The sequence below is a fragment of the Diceros bicornis genome, chromosome 18 (assembly GCF_020826845.1).
Source record: "Diceros bicornis minor isolate mBicDic1 chromosome 18, mDicBic1.mat.cur, whole genome shotgun sequence".
NCBI classification, from domain to species: Eukaryota; Metazoa; Chordata; class Mammalia; order Perissodactyla; family Rhinocerotidae; genus Diceros; species Diceros bicornis.
In genome coordinates this window covers 44,130,823-44,156,185 of record NC_080757.1, presented here as the reverse complement: position 1 = coordinate 44,156,185, position 25,363 = coordinate 44,130,823, and the positions used below count along the sequence as shown (strand labels likewise).

The 25,363-nt window shown below is 36.9% G+C and overlaps 1 protein-coding gene and 1 non-coding gene across 2 annotated transcripts in view; both read left to right on the top strand.

Annotated features, from left to right (window-relative positions):
• NSF (N-ethylmaleimide sensitive factor, vesicle fusing ATPase) overlaps positions 1–25,363 on the top strand; it is a 145,799-nt gene that overhangs the window by 67,971 nt on the left and 52,465 nt on the right. The window contains exons 9-12 of the mRNA XM_058561264.1: positions 5,409–5,608; positions 20,951–21,116; positions 21,953–22,027; positions 22,215–22,402. Coding sequence (XP_058417247.1) covers positions 5,409–5,608; positions 20,951–21,116; positions 21,953–22,027; positions 22,215–22,402 — 629 coding nt within the window. The remainder of the gene's footprint in view (positions 1–5,408; positions 5,609–20,950; positions 21,117–21,952; positions 22,028–22,214; positions 22,403–25,363) is intronic.
• On the top strand, positions 15,677–15,780 carry LOC131418002 (small nucleolar RNA U13). Its single transcript, XR_009222799.1, has one exon. It is a non-coding gene; the product is annotated as a small nucleolar RNA U13 (small nucleolar RNA).

The following is a 25,363-nucleotide window of genomic DNA, read 5'->3' as shown; positions in this document are numbered from 1 at the left end:
ACACACATGTGCCTAATCACTCCTTTCGCCCTCCTCCCTCCCCCTGTTCCCCTCTGGTAACCACCACTCCAATCTCTGTCTCTATGTGATTATTTGTTGTTGTTTTTATCTTCTACTTATAAGTGAGATCATGCAGTATTTGACTTTCTCACTCTGACTTATTTCCCTTTGCATAATACCCTCAAGGTCCATCCATGTTGTCACAAATGGCCAGATTTCATCATTTCTTATGGCTGAGTAGTATTCCATTGTGTAAATATACCACATCTTCTTTATCCATTCGTCCCTTGATGGGCACTTAGGTTGCTTCCAAGTCGTGGCTATTGTGAATAATGCTGCAATGAACATAGGGGTACATGTATCTTTACGCATTTGTGTTTTCATGTTCTTTGGATAAATACTCAGCAGTGGAATAGCTGGATCATATGGTAGTTCTATTCTTAATTTTTTTGAGGAATCTCCATACTGTTTTCCATAGTGGCTGCACCAGTTTGCACTCTCACCAGCAGTGTATGAGAGTTCCCTTCTCTCCACATCCTCGCCAACACTTGTTTCCTGTCGTGTTAAATATTGCCATTCTGATGGGCATGAGGTAATATCTCATTGTAGTTTTGATTTGCTTTTCCCTGATGGTTAATGGTGTTGAACATATATCTTCTTTGGAGAAATGTCTGTTCAGATCTTTTGCCCATTTTTTAATTGAGTTGTTAGTTTTTTTGTTGTTGAGATGTATGAATTCTTTGTATATTTTGGATATTAACCCCTTATCAGATATATGGTTTGCAAATCTCTTCTCCGAGTTGTTAGGTTGTTTTTTCAGTAGGAGTTTTTAATTTAGGTTCCGTGAATGGACCTCAGAGGGTCTAAGAATCCCCTCAAAATTACATGCAAATTTTTGGTACATGTGCATTTTTCTGGGGAGGTACATTTGAATATTCCATGGGAAAGAAAGCGGGAGACAGAGTGAGAGAATATGACAATTTACACGAGTCAGTTTCGCTGGTTTCTCCTTCTACCATGCCTGCCCTTTGCTATTTAGTTCCCTAACTGAGGGCACTGATCTCTGAATACTGAGAGGGCATGTAAGACATAAAGAAAAAAAAAAGTAACAACAATCAGTGCAGTTCAGCAGTCAGACAGTCCAGCCACCAGAGATCAGAGGCTCCCCGACATCAGAGTCGTGCTTTAATGCCCTGGAGATGCTCAGGAGAAAGCTGGGGCATCAGCAGGGGCACCAGTAGGGAACTGTCCTCCTGAGGCTTCTGGACCTGTGTTTCCAAAGGACTTGGAGGGGTATGAAAGCTTAATTGGTCAAAATCCAGAGCCAGCCAGGGAGGCAGTGTCCCCAGAAAAAGATTAAGAACATTCCTCCAACTAGACTTCCACCCTCTGCCTCTTTTTTTCCTAGTCCTTCCTCCGCTCTACCACAAGAGTTAGTTTTTAAACACATATCTATTGTGCACCTTCCCTTATTAAAAACCTCAGGGTTTTGGGGCTGGCCCGGTGGCGTAGTGGTTAAGTTTGCGCGCTCTGCTGCTGCAACCTGGGGTTTGCAGGTTCAAATCCTGAGTATGGACCTATGCACCACTTGTCAAGCCATGTGTGGCAGCGTCCCACATACAAAAAATAGAGGAAGATGGGCACAGATGTTAGCTCAGGGCTAATCTTCCTCACCAAAACAAAACAAAACAAAAAACGAAAAACAAACCTCAGGGTTTTTACGAAACAAATGAAAAACTCCTGGGCGTGGTGTCAAGGCCTTCCGTAGTTGGGAACCTGTCAGCCTCATCTCCAGGCACTCCCCTTTCCTCTCCTTCAAGGCTCTAGCCACAACAGGTTACTACTGGCTGTTTTGAGAGGACACCTTCTACATCCATACCTCTCTGCCTTTGATCATGCTAGTCTCTCTCTTTAGAGTGCCATTTACTCTTCCTGGCCCAACCATGAGCCTCCTGTCCTTCAAGGCCCAGACTGAACGTTACCTCTTCCCCTGTGTCCATCCCTAATTTTCTGTCCATCACCCTGACAGAATCAGTCTCTCTTGGCTAGGTCCACAAACATTTCATACATATCTCTGATAATGTCATATTATATTGTAGATAACCTGTTTTTATTTCTGCCTTTCCTACTAAACCAGAAATGCCCTGCAGGTAGGGACTGCCTTTTTCATGTTTGTATCCCTAACACCTATTTCGTGCCTAGTCCAAACAGGAGCTTAATACACTTTTGTTGAATGGAATTACTTATGAAGAGTTTTTATGACTCATTTAAAATTAGAGACCAAAGCTTATTTAATAAGTCAGAATAGGCTATAATAATAATAGTAATAACAAAGTCCCATTTCCACAGCTTATTCAAGTAACTGCTTCCTTTGTGGAAGTGGATTTTGAGAATCTTCACATGTCAATGTATGTTTTTGATGTGCTTTCTTGAGATCCTAAAAGAATTATAGTTCTAATGCAGACTAGAGCTTCTATGATATTCCTGTTGATGTTATATTGAACAGATTCTGTCATTTCAGAGATCTGTATTATATATAAGTTCCATGGATATGTATTTTCTCTCTTTCTCTCAAACTTCATGGTAATATTTTGTGAATTATTTATTTTAATAATTAATTTACATTGAATTAAACTGAAGTCAATTTAATTCAAAACACATTAAATTGAGCATTTTCCACATACAAAAACAGAGTTACAGAGTTAAGGTGCTAGTATTTATATATCATGTAGTTTGTTTGCTAAATTTATAAAGTCCTAGTCCTTGCAGATGTGTTTTTTAGGGTATTTAAATTAGTTTAGCTATGAAAGTAAACAGTGTTCCTTAAATTAAGAGCTTCAAATAATTTTTTAAACAGTCTCCTCTCTCTCATTTTCTTTGAGTTTTGTAGGAAAAGTATCAATAGTTTACTTATTTAGCCATTTATTGAGTACATATTATGTGTTAGGCATTATGCTGGGCATTTGCACTTCCGGATTGATGACACACACAGTACCTGCCCTTGAATAGCTCACAGTCTAATAGAGAAGAAGATATATAAACAAATAATTGCAATTTAAACCTTGGAGAAGAGGAAGGAAACTCCTCCATTGAGAACCAATGCTGAAGTTGAGAATGAGTGTGTCTGCAGATAAATTATAGATAGAGGAGCAGGGAGCTGAAGGGAGTTCATACCTGACAGTCTTTGTTTTTAAATATGCGAAGTAGGAATCTAGATCATCTCTAAGAATGAATGGTATGGGGTAGCGCTTGAGAAGAGAAGAACCGTGAAGATCTGGATAATTACTAAGGAGAATGGGAGATGAACTAACAAAAGCAAGTAAAGGGTGGCATGCAGTACTGAGAAAGCAGTGAGAGTAGCACTGGAATTGGACAGCATGGGAAACTGTGAGGATACCAGTCAGCACAGTGACATCATTTTCTCTGGCTGAGCTCTGCGGCCAGTGCATAGGTGCAGTAAAGCCACAGTCAGGGCTCGTGGAATGAGTATAACAGAAGTATAAGAAGGCCAGGTTGTTGAGAGTCCTTGAAAGAAAGTGTGGCTTAATATGGAAGGAAGTACGATTAGGAGAAAGTTGATAAACTTGGAGGAAGTTAAGAGACTGGAGATGAGGATAAGGCCTGTACTTTGTATGTGCTCAGCAAGTCTTCATTTTCTCATTTCTGTCTCTCCTCTTCTTGTACCTGTTTCACCACCACCACCACCTGCCTCTGCTATGGTTTATATGAATAGTTTGACATCATGATGATAGCAGTTGGCTTGGAGGGGACTATTAGGAGCCAGGTTCCAAAGTCCTTGTCAAATGTTTCCCAGTGGCTTGGATGCTGGCTATACTTGGTTGTGCTGGCCTCTGGGAGAAGCTCAAGGCTTATCCTCTCATCTCCCTACCACTCATGCTCCAAGGGTGGGTCAAGGGCAAAGACATTTTATTGGGCTACCATTCTTAGGACAGGAATTTACTCTGTGATGAGAAGGGTTAAGACTCTAAGCCTTCAAGAGTTTCCACTAAGTTCCCTTTGTCTCTGCAAGACTAACCATAAGCACAGATCTCATTACTTTCAAGGATTTAAAAGGGAGTCTTTTCTTGACATAAAGATAGAATCAGTGACATTACTGGCAACCCAAAGGGTCTTCCTCTTTAGAATCTAAAATTTCTGATAGAGTTGGTTGTATCTTGGTATTTCTTTCATGTGAGTTATTAAATATATTGTCATAATTTTTTCTTAAAAGATAGAATTTTTTAAGGCTTTCATTCCATATGAGGACAAACTATTTTCCGTAAAAAAACACCCTATTTATATTCCATTTCCAGAAATTTTCTTTTCACCTGTAATTTCGAGTGTAACACTGAAATCTAATAACTCAGTATTTCACAGAGTGCTTTTTTTTTTTTTTTGTGAGGAAGATCAGCCCTGAGCTAATATCCGTGCTAATCCTCCTCTTTTTGCTGAGGAAGACAGGCTCTGCGCTAACATCTATTGTCACAGAGTGCTTTTTTGGGGTAGTATAAAGAAAAAACTCATAAGAAAAGATTCATGCATCTTAAGTGTGAAACTGCTAGAAAGGTGAGAATTCCATAGTGAGTAAACAAAAACCACAGGTTATCTTAAGAAATGGAGTAAATGCTCATGTGGAGTTGGCTAAAGAAATCCTGAGGAGTCTAAATCATCAGTCTTGCTATATTGCTATTGTTAATGATACCTTTAAGGCATTTAGTAATGCTTGCCTAGAAAAGAATTGAATACTATTCTTTTGAAACTTCATCTGGGTGGCTCTGAAGAAAACGTGTGCCTCACTTGGCATTAGTCACATGAAGTAAGACATTCAGCTTTATCCACAAAGTCTGTAACATCCATCTGTATCCTATGGATTGCTCTATACCCATCCATCTCAGACATGTCTGCCCTTCCGCAGGTGCTTGTATTGACAGGTAGACCTGTAATTCTATGACTAAGATATGGTTTCCATAGCCTACTGTATCATAATAGATTTGTGTTGGATTAAATTTGCCTAAAGACAGATCTTTTTTTACCCTGACTTTAAAGTGAAGGATAATGAAAAATATGTAATAGTTCCTAATTAGGTATTTAGGTCAAAGAGACATTTTCAGAGTTAAAAGTATTTGTTCTAGATGATAGTTTAAATATGCTTTTCCAAAGATCTTTAGTTGGCAGCTTTTCCCCCTCAAATATTAGTATTGGTGTAGGAATTTTTTCTGGATTTTCTATTTAAAAAAGAGCTTTAGTTGTTCATTCTTGTTCTGTTCATGGCACCTGGATATTAATATATGTTGATGACATCATTGTGTTTTTCCTAAAGTGAATATGAAGGAGAAAGAAGACTTTCCTTTAGATATCATACTTGGATTTTAGTTAGTTGATGTAAGACTGTTTTCTTTTTTTTTTAGGTTGCAAACATGTTAAAGGCATCCTGTTATATGGGCCCCCAGGTTGTGGTAAGACTCTGTTGGCTCGACAGATTGGCAAGATGTTGAATGCAAGAGAGCCCAAAGTGGTCAATGGACCAGAAATCCTTAACAAATATGTGGGAGAATCAGAGGCTAACATTCGTAAACTCTTTGCTGATGCTGAAGAGGAGCAAAGGAGGGTAATGTTAATATAAGTACAATTTAGTAAAAGTTTACTATCACTTATATGGTGAAGGAAACCCAGAGTTATGGTGCAAAACTTGTTACTGTGATCTATATTTTGAAAAACTTGCAGGTAAAATTTATTTAGTACCTAGTTAATATATGTCACTGAATCGGGGATTAGGGGGGATTTACATAATGTGAGCAGATGTCATTACCCACATGTTCACGATACAAAGAGAGATGATTGTATAAGCTGCAGATTTTGCAAAAACAGATCATGAATATATTTTCAGGTGACACTTTTGTTCCACATTACTTCCAGAGACTTCAACTCATTTATCCTTTGGAAAAGGGAGAAATTAAATCCATAAAGGGACTTGTAGAATTATGTATATGCAAGGTCCATGTGCAGAAAGCTAGCTTACTTACCACCAAGTCAGCTCAGTTGTATAATGACAGGTATGAGTTGTTAGGTCTCAAAGGAAAGCTTTATTTGGGTCTTAGAAAAAAAATAAAATTAATTAAAAATCAAACCAGAGTTTATTAACTGTGATGCTTAATTTTGTGTGTCAATTTGACTGGGCCACGAGGTGCCCAAACATTTGGTCAAACATTATTCTGGGTGTTTATGAAGGTGTTTCTGGATGAGATTACCGTCTGAAGTGGTAGACAGAGTAAAGCATATTGCTCTCCCTAATGTGGGTGATCCCCCTCCAGACAGTTGAAGACCTGAATAGCACAAAAAAGCTGACCCTCCCTTGAGTAAGAGGGAATTTTTCTCCTGTCTGACTGCCTTGAGCTGAGACCTCAGTTTTCTCCTGCCTTCAGATTCAAACTGAAACATTAGCTCTTCCTGGATCTTGAGCTTACAGGTCTTCAGACTGAAACTATACCATTGGCTCTGCTGGGTCTCCAGCTTGCTGACTGCAGATCTTGGGACTTGTCAGCCCCCATAATTGTGTTTGCCAATTCCTTGTAATCAATCAATCAGTCAATCTCTATAGATAGATAGATAGATCTATATAGCTATATATCTAGATATGTATCTGTCTGTTTTCAGGTGACCAATAGGATTCATTCATAATTTTATTTATTTATTTATTTTTCCCCCAAAGCCCCAGTAGATAGTTGTATGTCATAGCTGCACATCCGTCTAGTTGCTGTATGTGGGACGCGGCCTCAGCATGGCCGGAGAAGTGGTGCATCAGTGCGCGCCCGGGATCTGAACCCAGGCTGCCAGCAGCGGAGTGCGCGCACTTAACCGCTAAGCCACGGAACTGGCCCAGGATTCATTCATATATAAAGATATATGAATGACTATATGGAGAGAGAGAGATATATATATATATATTTACACACATACATATATATATATATATATATATATATATATATATATATATATATCTTTTTGGTTCCGTTTCCCTGGAGAACCCTAACTAATATTAACATATTTATTTCATTGACAGAAAGTTTAAAAACAATGCCATGGGATTTCTGGTTCTGGCAATACAGTAGACTAGGTAACCTGAAAACCTTCCTTCTACTAACACCTTCAAATGCTGGGTAAAATATAACTAAAATCCAGCCGGCCTGGTGGCGTAGTGCTTAAGTTCGCATGCTCCGCTTTGGTGGCCCAGGGTTCGCAGTTTCGGATCCTGGGTGTGGACTGACACACCGCTTGTCAAGCCATGCTGTGGCAGCATCCCATGTAAAATAGAGGAAGATGGGCACGGATGTTAGCCCAGGGCCAATCTTCCTCAGCAAAAAGAGGAGGATTGGCATCGGATGTTAACTCAGGGCTGATCTTCCTCACACACACACACACACACACACACACACACACACACACAAATATATATGAAATAATTTTAAATACATAATTGAGCTCTCAGGAAAGAAAAGGAAATCTCCAGAAATGAAAAGAAAACTCTGAAAATTACAGTGGTAAAGATATGAGCTGTAGCTTTTGGTTTTGGTAATGTATGAATTTAGGTTTTAGCACCCACTAGGGGGCAGAAGATGAGTCCTTGAACTCATTTAAAGTGTGGAATATGAACTGGAACCTTCAAAAGAGTTGTGTCCTCAATGAAAAGAGTGGACTAGAAAATATCCACCTACCAGCACGGAGAAATAACAAAAACATTTAACTATCTGCCTGGGTTCTGGAGTGGAGCTAGGGCATCTCCCATGGGAATTCTAAACCGTGGATCCTTGACTCATGCTGTTTAGGATTTGAAAAAAAAAGAATACACACACACACACCACCTATGTGGTCTGGAGCCCCCACACTGAGAAAGTAATTTAAAAATTAATCCCGGGCTGTGATACCATAGGGTTGTCATATATAAGGAAACCCCAAGGGATACTCCAACAATCGAGGCCACAAGAGATTCTCACAGGGGAAGCTAAAATAGCTTGAAGAAATGGAAATCAAAACTTAGAACTCAGCAACCAGTTTAAACATAAGCTGATAAGTTTCAGCTGAAGAGAAAGATGAACAAAAGAATAGATCTAAAGAAATAACCCAGAATTTAGCACAGAGAGATAAAGAGATGGAAAATATGAAAGAGAAGTTGAGATAACAGAGTTAAAATGAGAAGTCCAAATAGAAAGAATAGTGTAGAAGCAATATTCAAAGAGAGAATGGCTGAGAATTTTCTAGAATTGATAAAAAACAAATACTCAGATTCAGGTAGCACTATGAGTCCAAATAGGATAAATAAAAATTAATTTATATCTAGAACCTTTGTAGTGAAACTGGAGAATGCCCAAGAAAAAAGAGAAACATCTTAATATCAACAAAAAAGAAATGATGATGACAAAGAGATACCACTACATTGACAGCAAACTTTTCAACAACAGCAAGAGATACCAGAAAACGGTAGAATAATATCTCCACAGAGCTAAGTGAAAATAGCTGTCAACTTAAAATTTTATACCCAGCTTAATTCTCATTCAGGAATAAGGGTGAAATAAAGACTTTTTTCAGGCAAAGGCTAGTAGAATTAACTAGTCACAGATGTTTGCTGGAAGAATGTGAAACAGGATGTACTTGAGACTGAACGAAATTGAACCCAGGAGGAAACAGTGGATGTAAGAAACAATGACGAGCAATGAAATTGTTGAAAATGTAGATAAAATCTGGGACTGCTGGTAGTGGCAGATTAGGTAATTTGAATCATGCCTGCTGCTGAAGACTATCAGAAAAGCTCAGCAAAGTATTTTAAAATTTTTTGCTTGGAGGCATCAAAGAACTTACAAGATCTAGGAAGCAAATGGAGGCTCAGAAAAAAAGGTCCTAGTGTATGGGTCACTGTTCCTCTGGAGGTATTAGCTGTTTCTGGAGGGAGCTGCTAAATAGCTATGCAGCCCTTTTGACAGGCTGGTGGGCATAAGTGGGGCAGAGATTAGAGCCCCATGGCCCACAAAGAAGAGACAGCTGGTGAACGTGCCTTATTTTGAGTTGGGACCCTGAAGGGCTACACTATAGGTGCAAGGGTTAACTAGAAGTGGGCATGCTGTCACAGAGGCTGCAGATCAGCTTTGAATCATGTCATTCTCTAAAATTAGATTGATGCCAGCAGGCATCTGGCAGAATTGTGGATCCTTCCTGGAGGAAGGTAATATCATGCAAGGCCACAAATTATTTCTGCAGTTTGCAAATGTAATGTCTGATTTATAATCAAAAGCAACCAGATGCACAAAGATGTAAACAGCATGAAGAAAGAGAAACAAAAGATGATAAAATTGGGCCTCCAGATATTGAAATTCTCAGATATAGCCTTTTAAAATGACTATGTTTATCATGGTCAAGGAGATAAAATTGAGACAAGATTGAGAATTTTGGGAGAGCACTGGAAACTGTTAAAAAAAGTCAAGTGGAGGGCCGGCTCCGTGGCTTAGCGGTGAAGTGCGCGCGCTCTGATGCTGGCGGCCCGGGTTCGGATCCCGGGCACACCCCAAGGCACCACTTCTCCGACCAACCCGAGGTCGAGTCCCACGTACAGCAACTAGAAGGATGTGAACCTATGACATGCAACTATCTACTGGGGCTTTGGGGGGAAAAAAATGAATAAATAAAATCTTTAAAAAAAAAAAAAAGTCAAGTGGAAATTCTGGAAATTTGAAAGTCAGTAACTGAAATTAACTCAAATGAATGGGTTTAAACAGCAGATTAGATACATCTGAAGAGAGAATTAGTGAACTGAAAGATGTTAGATGAAAATAACCAGAGACAAAGGATGAAAGGTATGAAGAGGGATAGAAAATACGTTGAGAAGCTCTAGTGGATATATTTAAAAGTTCCAGAAAGTCAGGAGAAAGAGGATGAGGCAAAAGCAATATTTGAAGAGAAAATGGTTTAGAAGTTTTTTTCTAACGCTGATGAACATCAGTTCATAGATTCCAGAAGTGCAATAAACCTCAAGCAAGAGAAATACCAAAGAAATCTACAGCTATAGATATCATTGTTAAACTGCTGAAAACCAAAAACAAAGAGAAAAATCTTAAAAGCAGCTAGAGAAAAAAGAAAGATTATCTTCAAATAAGCAACAATTATCTGGCAGCTGTCTTCTCAACAGAAATGATGGAAACCAGAAATCGATTGAATGCCATTTTTAAGGAGCTAAAAGAGAATAACTATCAACTTAGAATTTTATATCCAGGAAGTGGATAAATTGTCATATAAATATACAATGGAGTACTCCACAGTAATAAAAATAAACAGACTATGGCTATACACAGTTGTGAATCTCACAAATAAATACTGAGCAAAAGAAACCAGACAAGAAAGAATACATACTGTATGATTCCATTTCTATAAAGCTCAAGTAAGGTATAGTGTTTAATGATGCATACTTAGGTGGTAAACTATAAAAGAGAGTGAGAAATAATTAATATAAAAATCAGATTGTGTTGCCTATGGGGAATGGTGGGGGAGGGGTATTGGGGAAGGGTTGTGAGGAGGTGCTCCCAGGATGCTGGCGCTATTCTGTTTCTTGTTGTGGTTATGTGAATGCTAATTTTGTGACAATTCATTGAGGCACACGTTCACATTTTGTGAACCTTCCCTCTATGTGCGTCATTACTTTACAATAAAAACGTTTAACAAAGGTAAATTATATAAGCATTCACTGTATAAAACAATGATAATGATCAATGTGGGTTTTTTTAAGGATAGAACTAAAATATGGAACAAAACATGGGAAGTGAATCAAATCCATGTAAGTTCCTTGTATTATTTGGAAAGAAGATAGTAATGTTAATTAACATAAAAATTTAAGTCAAGTGTGTATGTGAAAATTGTGTATAACTCTCAAGCTTTTCCAAAGCATGAGAAGGAGCTAGGGAAGGAATAAAGAAAACTCAAATACTTTAGAAGGCAAGAAAGGAATAATAAGAGTCAAAGAAAATGTGAAGATACTGAGAATACAACTGAAAAAAAATTTCACTTACAACAGCAATCAGAACGATAAGTACCTAGGATTAAATCTAATAGGAAAATTAAAGGAGAAAATTATAAACATTTTTGAAAATCTGTTTCAAGAGCTAATAAACAGTAAGATAGAACATGTTCATGTATGAGAATACTGACAATATCATAAAAATGACAGTTCTGCCCATATTAATCTGTAAATTCAGTGCTTTGCCAATCAAGTCTAACAGGGATTTTTTAAAGAATTTGACAGCTTGATTCTAATTTTTTTTTTTTGATGCTGGAAGAGCCATGAAAATTCTGAAGAATAATGAAGACTTATTTTGTGAGATGTCAAGACTTACTGGAAAGCTATAGTAATTAAGATAAGTTATATACTCACACAAAAACAGACCAAGGAAACAGAATAGAACACAGGAAGAGCTTGCCATATGAAAAATGAGGATGCCACTCAGAGGGGAAAGAATAGACTATTCCATCATTGGCCCTCTGTTTAGAAAAAGATAAAATGCAGTCCCTATCTTACATCATACAGAATGGCGAAATGGATTTGCAAAAAATAAAACTAAAACTTACAAGAGAAAACATTTTTAGAAGAAAAACGAGCAAAAGTCCTTAAGAATTGACTCTAGGGAAGAATTTCTTTATTAAAATATAGAAATCAAGTCCATAAAAGAAAAAAAATGTTAATTTGGCTACATTAATATAAAGAAAATTACGTCTGACAAAGTACACTAAATACAAATATCTCAAACTCGAGAAGATATTTGCAATGCATATAATCCACAAAGAATTGGCATCTTCTATAAAAAGTTCCCTGTAATAAGTAAGAAAAAGGCAAACACCACAATTTAAAAAAAAAACTGACAAAGGATATGAACAGGCAGTTCTCAGAGGAAGACCCCAACTGAAGATAAGCAAATGAAAAGATGCTCAGAAGATGCATAATAAGAGACATTGTTTTACACACAACCTGGTAAAATTTACAAAGACTAATAACACTAAAAGTTGATGAGGTTGTGGTGAAACGGCCTCATATACATTACTAGTCATAGTACATATAAAGTAGAAGAATGTACCAACTGGGGAATATCTTACAGATTAATTTGACATCATCTTACAAAAATAAAGGTGCAGAAGTCCCATGACCCATGAGTTCTACTTCAAGTCAGCTATCCTGGAGAAACACTTTTGCACTCGTGCACAAAAGGACATGTACCAGGATGTTGATTGCTGCACTATTTGTAATGGGGAAAAAGTGGAAACATCTTGACTCTTCCCCAGTAGGAAACGGTATATCTTACAAACATTAAAATGAACAACAGATTTCCATGGAACAATATGAATAACACTCAGAAACATAATAACATCTAATATTTTTTTTAAAAAAATCTAGCGAGCTTACCTAAATCTAATTTACCCTATTTCCTACTTTTTCATATTTTTGTTGATGGTAAAAATAAATTTTAAACATTGCCTTTATAACAAAGCTTAATGCTTCAGATCTGCTCTTTGGGTGCTTAATCGTTTCAGTTTTACACAAGGTAGTCTTCTCCCCGGGTTCCCGGTATCCCATTAAGTTCTTGTTCATGTTCATGTTCAGGTCTCTGGCCATCTCAACCACGTTGGTTCCAGCAGGCATGGGTCCTGTTGGATTGGTGCAAGTCCAATAACTTGATCTCAACTCTTCAGACAGTCCCAGAACCAATTCAGTTTTATAAGTCATCCCTAATACTACAATATTTTCTGCTTCGAATATCTTTTTAACATACAACATACCAAGAAAAATAGTCATCACCATTTACTATCTGGGTTGAAAGAATCCCTTTTTAAAAATTATTTTTAAGTTATTTTACAAATAACTTACAAATGGAAGAATGAAGTGAAACACTATGCAATTATTTAATAAGAGCTTAAATATAGCAAACCAAATTTTTATTCCATATTTTCCTGGTTTTGAAGACGTATATCTATATAACCAAACTTAGCAGGAACCTCTGAATGTAACTAACTGTTCATCAGTTGTCTTGCATGACCTTGTACATACTGATTCTAAATATCGAATACATCTCTTATAGATTCTAGCTTATCATTACTTCTGGTTCTTCTTATATTTGCATCGTCAAGACACAATACTTGAAGAATTTTTTTTAAATCTTTGGCTCATGATTTTCTTGAAGAGAGGATGGCCATCAGATGCTCCATAATTGCACAACATTTTTATTTTTAGATTTGTATACACCTTTTAGAATAATCAATCCAATTTTTTAATGTCTTTATCATCTATTTCTTCTGGTCATCTCTCTGATACCTGCCTTCAGCATCTGTCTACTTAGAAACCATATCAAGGAAACTTTGATGCACAGATGAAATAAAAGATGAAAGAATAGGGGCTAGCCCGGTGGCGCAAGCGCTTATGTGCGCGCACACCAACGCACCGCTTGGCAAGCCATGCTGTAGCAGCGTCCCATATAAAGTGGAGGAAGCTGGGCACGGATGTTAGCCCAGGGCCAGTCTCCCTCAGCAAAAAAAAAAAAAAAAAAGAGGAGGATTGGCAGATGTTAGCACAGGGCTGATCTCCTCACAAAAAAAAAAAAAAAAAAGATGAAAGAATACTGTTGTGTGTCCTTTTAGAAAAATGAGGTGGCCTAGTTTCTTGTCACAAAATATTGCACAGTGAAGACTTTTTGTTGAATAAATAATTGGATGAAAATGCCATATTTTCTTTTTGTCCTTAGAAATATATTATTCACTCATTTTTTTTTTTAATAATTTTATTTATTTATTTTTCCCCCAAAGCCCCAGTAGATAGTTGTATGTCATAGCTGCACATCCTTCTAGTTGCTGTATGTGGGACGTGGCCTCAGCGTGGCCGGAGAAGCAGTGCATCGGTACACACCAGGGATCCAAACCCGGGCCACCAGCATCGGAGCGCGTGCACTTAACCGCTAAGCCACGGGGCCGGCCCCACTCATTCTTGAGTTTGAGAAAATTTATGTAAGATATCATCTGAAGGCACATAGTCTGAGATTTTACTTACAGTGATCAACTTCACCATCTTCATTAGAGTCTCGTGCTGCTATCTCACTCTTTGCATTTACCTTTGAATTCATCTAATAATTATGAAATATCTTCCTCTGTCGATTTTCTTTTCTTTGCCATTATGGCCAGGGAATAAAAAAAATCTGACTTCTCAACTGTGTTCAGTTAAAGCTAAAATCAGGCAACAAAGATAGTGGGTGGTGTCTCCAGACTTCTTTTATACCTTGAATGGTGATGCAATACTTTGAGCAACACAATAAGAAAACTGAAGGATGATGTCGTAGTGATGTTTATTTCACTATTGCATCATTCTTCTAAGCAATTGCATCATTCTTGCATTTTCTTATTTCAGTCTTAGCATGATTGGGAATAATTGATGAATAATGATGACATAATTTCTAGAATATTGAAATAGTGTAATATGTCTTAGATTTATAAAAAGATCCAGTGGACCCATATGGTAATTACAAGTTAGAAGGAGTTTTAGTCTATTTTTTAAAATATATTTTCCTTTTTGTTCTGTGGAAGACTTGTAAGAAAAAAAAAGTCATGAGATATCAATCTTTATAAACAGTTAAAACTGCTCAACAAAGAAACTGAAAAACTGAAATTGTGTCCAATGGACCCTAATGGTATACTGAAGACTAAACACTAGATGCAGGTGAGTTATAATGCCCTGTAAAGAAGCATTTTATAAAATCTGTTGTGATAGTTTCCACATGGCTGCAAAAGTATCTTTGGTGCTGTTTTTAAACTTTCAGACAGTTTAAATATGACACTATTAATGATAAAACTGAGTTGGCAAAGACTTTCTAGGTAGATATTAATCATAACCAGCCTTTGCAGTTATATCTTTCTCAGTCCTTACATCCAGAAGTGGCTTGGTGTATTCGGCTAATGACCCCGTGGAAGGTGTGTGTGTTACATAATAAAGAAAAGCATCACCTCTGTGATTCTGGACAGTCCAGGCTGACAGAGATGAACACTTGCATATAGGTCAAACTAGTTAAATATAGAACAGCCGTTTTCGAAGGCTGTTGCCAGGGGCTCAACAGCATCAGCTCTGTTTCTATGGGGGAAGACTTTGCAGATGGTAAGAACAGAGTAGAAGCCAGTGAATTGAAGAGGATTGTGTTGTGGAAATTTGAACTCTTTGGTAAAGGGTTTATTGATGATTCAGCTATGTTAATCTGTGAACATTAGTCTTGACATCTTCCTTACCTAATTCCTAATTTATTGCAATAAGAACTTGCCCTTATTTAAGTAACACACCTGTGAAAATTGATGTTATTGTACTGACTAGGTTGGGGGAAGAGACTTGATGACAGGTCACAAGATTAGTAAGGTTCTGAAAAGGTCAGAATTGTACTGAATTATGTTTAGGACAGATTGCTCCTGTGATCATTTAATCAAACACAGTATTCCTATTGTCTTTGGCTTCCCTTTTACATAGATGATTTTTGAGGTTGGACTGAGAAGGAAGTCTTGATTCCAGTGGCAACGTAAGGCACATTCACAGGAAAAATTCATACATTATAGCAGCTTTTTGTTTCATGCTGTATTGGTAGACATTGAATTAAAATGTCTTATAAAAATAACGTAGATCCTTTTGTAGTTCATAAGCATGATGATTGGGTATTCACACTATTACGTGAGATGTGCCCCCCTCAACCTTTGTTACAGTATCGGCACATTACCCATCCGACGTGGAAGAGAAAAACTAATAATAAAAATGATGTAGAATCTCAGTTTTTCAGTTACAAACAGGAGTGTCCTTGTATTGGACTGAAGATGGCAAGAATTAATACCCTGCTATATAGAAGTGTTTGGCAAAGCTAAGGTTGTAGTTCTGATTCCTCATTCTCAGTCTTTTCTACAGATAGAAAGATGAATAGTTTTTGGTATTGAATTTTTTTTAAGCAGCGAGCTATCATTTATCATCAGATATCTGTTCAATAAATATGATAATATTGAGAAATTAATTTTTTCAGATTTGAATTTAGTTTTTAAAACATTTGAGAAGGAGAACAATTTATAGTATTGTTCAGGAAAAAAAATAAAACCTAGTTAAATTTTAGATAATTTGATGAACACATGACTATCGTCTTGCATAGAATTGCATTAAAGAGTGAACAATACTCCAAATATGAGTAATGGAATGTAAGATTATAAGATATTTTATCTGTTTTTTTACTTATTATTAAGAAGTAAAATTGGCTTTTCTGGTACACAGTTTTATGAATTTTAACACATGTATAATTTCATGTAACCACCACCAAAATCCAGATACAGAACATTTATGTCACCCCTAAAAATTGCCTCATGCTGTCCCTTTATGGTCATTCTCCCTTTGCTAATAATTCCTGGTAACTACCGATCTGTTATCCTTCCCTATAGTTTTGTCTTTTCAAGAATGTCGTATAAATGGGATCATAGTATGTAACCCTCTGCATAGTTTTACATAGTATGTAAAAACTCTCTTACAGATTCTGTTTACCTCATTTATGTACCATTATTTCTCACTTACCTTCCGACTACATACTTCTCCTTTTTCATCCTAAAGTCAGGATTAAAATCATCTTATATAAAGGATAAATATAGAAAGGATATAGGATATAAAGGATATAAAATCATCTTATATATATTCTCCTTTTGAAAATCCTTTGGTGATCTTCCCTGTTTCAGTAGAAAGGCCTGCTTCTGGATTTTGTTCCCTGTCGTGATAGTACTCTAAGTTCTGTTTCTCACATTGGGTAAATTTTATTATCCCTCTTATAGGACCTTGGCTGCCTCTGAGCCATTTGTTCAGGTGACCCTGCACGCTTCTACATTCTAATCTGTTAGGCCCTCTCTTTCTCCTTCTATGTGTCTTTCTTCAGGAACAAATTCTCATACACAAAAACGAGTACACCTGTTAGTAAGGAGGACACAAAGTTGTATTTGTAGATGATAAGATTGGGTACCTAGAAAATTCAAAAGAATCAACTAAAAAAACTTAGATGTTTATATAAATAAGAGAAAACTTAGATGTTTATATAAATAAGAGAGTAAAGTAGCCAGATATGACATAAATATACAAAAATTAATGTTGTTTCTTCATACATATTGTTTCTGAAATATAATGGAAAAATCCCATTCACAATTGCAACCAAAAAACATAAATAGTTAGAAATCTTGATGAAGAAATTTATGTGACAAAAACTACAAAACTTTATTGGGAGACATAAAGGACTTGAATAATTGGAGAGACATTCTTCTTAAGAACTGAATATGCTCTAAAGTTATTATAGGGGCCGGCTTAGTGGCGTAGTGGTTAAGTGCGGGCACTCCGCTGCTGGCGGCCCGGGTTCGGATCCTGGGCGCGCACCGACGCACCACTTATCAAGCCATGCTGTGGCGGCATCCCATATAAAGTGGAGGAAGATGGGCACAGATGTTAGCTCAGGGCCAGTCTTCCTCAGCAAAAAGAGGAGGATTGGCATGGATGTTAGCTCAGGGCTGATCTTCCTCACAAAAAAAATTAAAAAAAAAAAGATATTATAGTACTTCCTAAACTAATTTAGAGATTTAATCTAATTCCAATTGAAACTTGGATTTTTTGTTTGCTTTTAATTGGTGGAGGTTGTTTTTACTCGGGTAGAATGATTCTAATGTTTATTGGGAAGAAAACATGGTTGAAAATAGCCAAGACAGTCATGAAAAAGAAGAAGAATGTGTGGAGGGGAAGAGCTTGCCCAACCTACTACTATAGTAGTACAGGCTGGTAATAATCTAGCATACATAAAAATATAAAGCCCGATAAAAATGGCATCTCAGTCAATGAAGAAATGATAATTTAGGATTGGATCAGTTAGTTAACTATTTGAAGAAAAGTTACTTGGATTCTTACTTCACTTGTACCATATACAAAAATAAAACTCCAGGGGCTGGCCCCATGGCTTAGGGGTTAAGTGCACGCGCTCCGCTGCTGGCAGCCCGGGTTCGGATCCCCGGCACGCACCGCTTCTCCGGCCATGCTGGGGCCGCGTCCCACATACAGTAACTGGAAGGATGTGCAGCTATGACATACAACTATCTACTGGGGCTTTGGGGGGGTGGAAATAAATAAATAAAATCTTTAAAAAAAAAAATAAAAAATAAAACTCCAGATAGGTTAAAGAATTATATGTAAAGTAAAAATTTAAAAGAGAAAAAAATGTAGGTGACCATCAGTATCTGTAATGGGGGAGGATTTTAAGGATAAAAGTAATAGAAAGCATCATAAAAATAAAAATTGATAATGTTGGCTATTTAAATAGTAAAGAGAAAATTTTAAAAACCCTTCCATTATCAAAAATATACCATAAATAAAAGACAAATGGCAGACTTGGATAAAATATTTATAACAAATATAAAAATACCCTTAATATATAAAGAATTGTTTTATGAATCAATAAGAAAAATTCTTAAATCCCAACAGAAAAATGTGCAGAGGACATGAACAAATAAAAAGAGAAAAATTACCAATTGTAAAAAAAATATGATTTAAAAAGTGCCAGCCTCTTCAGTAATTAAACAAATGCCAGTTAAAAACAACTGAGAGGAGAGGGCCGGCCCCGTGGCTTAGCGGTTAAGTGCGTGCACTGTGTTGCTGGCGGCCCGGGTTTGGATCCCGCGCGCGCACCGCCGCACCGCTTGTTCAGCCATGCTGAGGCCGCATCCCACATACAGCAACTAGAAGGATGTGCAGCTATGACATACAACTATCTACTGGGGCTTTGGGGGGAACATAAATAAATAAATAAATAAATAAATAATTATTTAAAAAAAAAACTGAGAAATTCCATTGTTCATTTATCAAGTTGAGAATTATTTTTTAAAATTTTCTAATATTCATTACTTGTGAGGATGTATCGAGCTATGCACTGGCATATACTGTGGTGGGAAATAAAGTAATAAAACCTTTCTGGAAAAGTATTCGACAGCCTATTTCAAGGGCCTTAAAATACTCAAGGCACCTTTTAACCTAGCAATTTGCCTTCAGGAAGTAATCTGTATATATTGTCAAGGATTTGCGTATAAAAATGTTCATTGCAACAACATATGTAGTACTAAAAACTTAGAAATTATTGAATATCTGAAAGTAAGGAATTGATGTAGAGTAGGGGAGTTAAACTGTGAAACCAGTCATACAGTGAAATATTATGGAGCCATTAAAAATCATAGTGTATAGTTGTATTTATAGGCATGGGAAGGGGTTTAAGATAATATCTGGACTGAAAAAAAGGATACAAGCTATTTACATAGCATCAAATTAATAATATTAGTTATTTCTAGCTAGTTGAATTTTGGGTCACTATGATTTCTTTACATTTTTTGGTATTTTTCCAGATTTTCTCTAATGATCATGTGTTTTGTAATTAGAAACAAAAATAATTTTTAATTGTTTTTAAAGAACGGTTAATGTTCAAGAGAGTACAAGATGCAGTGAGTTCCAGATTTTTTTTTTTTTTTGTGAGGGAGATTAGCCCTGAGATAACATCTGTCGCCAGTCCTCCTCTTTTGGCTGAGGGAGACTGGCTCTGGGCTAACATCCGTGCCCATCTTCCTCCGCTTTATATGGGATGCTGCCACAATGTGGCTTGACAAGCGGTGTGTCAGTGCGTGCCTGGGATCCAAACCCCAGACCACGGTAGCAGAGTGCGCGGACTTAACTGCTCCGCCACTGGGCCAGCCCCATGATTTTTTAATTAAAATAAATTTAAAATATAGAAATAAATCTACAGAATATTAACAGCATTTATCTTTATGTGATATAGTTTATTTTTAACTTATTTCAATTTGTTTTACTTTTGCTCAGTTAACATCTAATACGTAATAAAGTAAAAAAAAAAAAAAAAAATTAAAAAAAAAGATTATATCCTTGCCAGAGTTTTAATGAATACCAACCATATCTAATCCTGAATCTCATTGCACCTATATTATCCAGATGTTGTCATATTTAATTTATGTTCATTTTCACCTGTTTTGTTTTGTTAATCCCTAATGGTTTTTTGTTTAAAAAAAAAAGAAAATTTCTAGAGTGCACTTCCCCCTTTGGTTCCTAATAAGAGACTTAATTACCTAAATATAAATTGTTAGAAGGTCCATGTTAACTTAACCTAGTGAATTATTAGCATTTCAAAGGATTTGCATCTATTAAAGGTTCAAAATATATAAACTAATTTCTTTTAATGATGACTCTATATCCAATAAACTAAAACAGAAATCACTATGCAGAAGAAACAGCACCCCCTCTACTGTGTTCTTTTTATAAACTGCGTCTCTGTTCTCACTTTACTGTTAAGAAGTAATCTGTTTTCATGTGATATAACTAGATATGAATCAGGTTCAATTCCTTCCCCCATTTGCCCAATTCCTAGGTGACCTCTGGGTGGAGTTACCATTTAGCTATAAAATATGATAAACAAATGTTAAACCTACTGATTCTAGGACAGTCCTTTCACCAAAACTCACCAGAATGGGAGGGAATTGCCATTCACTGACTTAAGAAGTGCATCTGATAAGTATGAGAGTTCTTCTTTCAAATGGTGAGATAAGAAATGTGTGTAAATGAACAGTTAGTTATTTGATGGACTCTTCACTTTCATCAGCATATAACATGTATTTTTGTTTTATGGCTATTAAATATGAGGTTCTGGAATGCCTTTTCAGTTTGTAGAATTCTGAGAATGCAGTTCTAACACCTTTGAGAGGGCAGCTATGATTATACTTGCTATATTTATTAGTCAAAATGGAGCAAAGTCAATCTGTGGAAAGCTTTGTTTTGCTTTTTTGATTAGTTTGTTTAATAAGATATTCAAATTATGACTTTTAATATAATTTTTTCCCTTATTAGCTTGGTGCTAACAGTGGTTTGCACATCATCATCTTTGATGAAATTGATGCCATCTGCAAGCAGAGAGGGAGCATGGCTGGTAGCACAGGAGTTCATGACACTGTCGTCAACCAGTTGCTGTCCAAAATTGATGGGGTAGAGCAACTGAACAACATCTTAGTCATTGGTATGTTTTCTTTAAAAAAAACTACTGTGATTTCAAGAACATTAGACACATAGGTTCTGAATTAAGATCTGTGTAGGTTGTAATTACCCTATTTTGCCAGTGTTTCCAAATTAGAATCGAGTGATATTGAAGAATTTGACTATTTTAATGTCTAGCCTTTATAGAACAAATAAAAGATGGCTTTTACTGACTCATGGCTTTAAGCTTATAGCTCACAGATGAAAAAGGCAGCTCAATGTGATACAGTGGTTTTCATTCTGGGTGCCGTAGGCCTCCAGGGGTCCTTAGAGGTGGTTCAGGGTCTGTGAGGGCCAGGGAGTGAGCTTCAGATCATGCATCCCTATTATAACTTCTTCTTTTAACTGTTTTATGTACTGAAGTTTTTCTTAAGATGACTTTTGAAAAAAAACCACGCACACAAAACTTCTGCTGCCTATGAAGGTTGAAAACCATTGGCCTATGAAAAAGGGAGAGGGCTTTGGGGTGAGACAGATAGAGCATGTTCACGTTGCCTCTCTCTCACTTTGACAGGTTACCTACCCTCTCTGAACCTTGAATTTTCTCTTTAAATACTCGAAGTTTTCATTACATTTATGTTCCATTGGCTTGTATGGTAGTGAAATACTAAAGCAAAGTCCCTAAGTATTTTTGTTAGAACAGATCAAGAACAAATGATATTTTTACTTGAGAATAATTGGTTTTCTATTTGACTTTTATAAAATGTCCTCTTAGCTTGTCAGGGAAATTATTATTCTTACATATACTTAAGGGACATTTTATCTTATTTTTGAACTCTGATGATTGGTGTGTTGTTTTGTTTTAACATCTGTGCTCAGGAATGACCAACAGGCCAGATCTGATAGATGAGGCTCTCCTTCGACCTGGAAGACTGGAAGTTAAAATGGAGATAGGTAAGCAGATCTGTTACTGATTGGGGCATGTGGAGTGTATTTAGAATTCATTAGCAGGAGCAAAGTCATGTAACAATGTTTGTTAGAAAAGTTGTATGTCATGAGAAGCAGATGTTTACATGCTTGAGTACCTATAAGAAAAGCATTAGGATTATAATAATCTCTATTTTATTTTCAATTTTATCAGGCTTACCAGATGAGAAAGGTCGACTACAGATCCTTCATATCCACACTGCAAGAATGAGAGGGCATCAGTTACTCTCTGCTGATGTAGACATTAAAGAACTGGCTGTAGAGACTAAGAATTTCAGCGGTGCTGAACTGGAGGGTCTGGTGCGAGCAGCACAGTCCACTGCTATGAATAGACACATAAAGGTCAGTAAAATCAACTAACAGATTAGGAGTCTGCAGTCCTATAAATACTCTGCCAATATTCTTTCTCTTTCTTTCAAGCATACCAAGAGCTACAGTAATGCTGACTTTTGACAAAGAGACATGGTAAAAGAAATAGGAATTAATTGTCAATTGCTAAACCTTCAGAGTAACCATAAAAAAGCTAAATGGTAGCATCTGCCCCGTGGTAACCACTGACGCATCTACCTTAAGTTGCCACCATTTGATACAGACGTGAAGAAGATTTTGCAGAATTTTTTTGTTTTTTTGTGAAGAAGATCAGCCCTGAGCTAACATCCATGCCAATCTTCCTCTTTTTGCTGAGGAAGACTGGCCCTGAGCTGACGTCTGTGCTCATCTTCCTCCACTTTATGTGGGACACCGCCACAGCATGGCCTGACAAGCGGTGCGTTGGTGCGCACCCAGGATCCGAACCCTGGGCCACCTGCAGCAGAGTGCGAGCACTTAACCGCTATGCCACAGGGCAGGCCCCTGCACTACTTCTTACTTGCAAATCTGAAGGATTATATATTCTGTACAGTGGTAATTAACATTTCAGCTTTATAATTAAAAAAATTGTAACTGCAAATAGTCAACAAAAATTAGAAACTCAGATATGGAAAAGGATGTATATGGCATCCTCTCAAATCAGCCAATAATAACAAAAATGGAAATGACTAACATTTATATAGTTTGTAAGGCACTTCCACATACAGTATTTAAATTCATTTTCATAAAAACCCAATGAAATGGATAGTTATTTCTCCCTGACAGATCAGAAACAAAAAAGTGAAATAATTATAGTGCATAACCACCCTTTCTGACTGTGAACTCTGTGATCTTTCCACCATTCCTCATTGTCTCATGTGCAGATAAACCCAATACGTGCTTAAAGAAAGTATGTTTCTAAGTGAAGCAATGGCTTAGAGGCATTTTGGGATAAGATTATCGTGGTAAAGATGACAAATGACTAATAAGAGAAAAATCTGGTGGCTAATGCATATGAAAAATCTGATAACTAATAAACTATTTATTGTGGATTATATCAAAAACACTGATGTGGTCTGAGGTGAAAGATCAGGATGGTGAGGAGCAATTTTCACATCATTTACACAGTTTTTCTGGAAGTCACCATCACTTCTTACAAAGACATTTCTCATGGCAAGGAGAAAGAATGAATGAATGAAATGAGAGGATCCATTCTATAAGGAACCCAATACTATATTCCTATACTATCCAGAACTTTGGCATTCTTTTTTTTTTTTTTTTTAAATGCAGTAGTACTAGTAGCCTGCTCCTGCCAGGTCTCCAGTATTTTAAAGAGGTTTTTCTTACCACACTGTCCAAAGTGGCTTCCTCCTGTATGGCATTCTCGCGCTAGAACAAAGTCACTTCTAGTATGTAGGGAAATTATGACTTTATATGAATAGAGTTTGATTCAGAATACATCTATAAGTTTACTAATTTAAAAAATATTCACTAAACATCTACCATGTTCTTAGTATTTAGACTTATTTGAGATACTGTGGGAGATTCAGAGGTGAATAAGACATGGACTTAAAGGCTAGAACAGGAGTTGACAAACTTTTTCTGTAAAGGGCCACACAGTGAATATTTAGGCTTTGTGGGTCATAAAGGCTCTGTTGCAAATATACTCAACTCTGCTACTGTAGCATGAAAGCAGCCACAGATAACACATAAGTGAATGGGGGTGGCTGTGTTCCAAAAACACTTTATTTATAAAAATTGGTGGTTGGCCAGATATGGCTCATGGGCCATGTCTGCCGACCCTTGGTTTAGAGTCATTGATAGGATGTACCCAAACAACTAGAACATACTCAACCTAATGGTTCGGCTTTTATTATTTCCTGCACCAATTGTTATACTATATGAACTGTTATATCCCCTCTCTTGTGTCACCAACTCTATTCCCCTAAATACTTCACTTGATACAGCTGCCAGAGTGAGCTTATGTTTTAACAGTGTCACTGCTATTCTTAAAACTCTTCAATGGCTTAGCACTACTCACAGAAAAAAGCCCATACTTCTCAGCACGGTATAAAAGGCTCTTTGTGCTCTATCCTCCTTTAGTCTCGTGACTTATCCCCCACAATATCTCTCTCTACCTCCCCTCCTCTACCTTTTATGCTGAAGCAATACTGAATCACCCTAACACACCGTGCTATTCTGTCTCTCTGTTCATTTGCATATGTTGTTCCTTCTACCTAAAATGCCCTACCCCACCAGGAGAAACATCCACCCAGAAATTCCCCTGTTCCTCTCAGCCCACAAGTTGACCACATCTGACACCTTTTCACTTCCTTACCTTGTATGTATTTTCTGTTACTGCATGTGAAGGATTAGCCTGCAAGCTGCTCAAGGATATGCAATTGACTCCTTTGAAGTTGTAGCATTAACCCCTAGCATAGTGTCTGGCATATAGTAGGTGCTAAGTAAATCTATTTTGAACCAAAGTCAACCGAAGGTATCATAAATGATACACTACTACTTCAAGGAGAAAGAGAACACATCATTCTCGAAAGGCAGAATCAGAAAAAGTTTGAAGAAAGTAGTGGCATAAGAACCAGGTATTGAAACAATAAGTAAATAGATAGAGGAAAGACTCTCAATGAAGCAAAAAAAAAAGGCAACAGCAGAGAAGTGAAAAATAAATTACTATCTGATAACTGGTGAATATTTCAGTTTGGCTAAAGTATATGGAACACATCTGGAAAGGCCAGTTTAGGGTCAGATCAAAGAGGATGACCTTAAAGACCAGGCTAAGAAGTCTACTTTGTTCTGTAGACAAAGGAGAGTCACTGAAAGTTTCTTAAGGGTAGAATGATATGAAACAGGAAGACTGATCAAACAGAAGGCAGGTAGTGGCAATGAGAACTGAAAGATACTGCCAGGACAGAACTGACAAAATTTGGCATATGACTT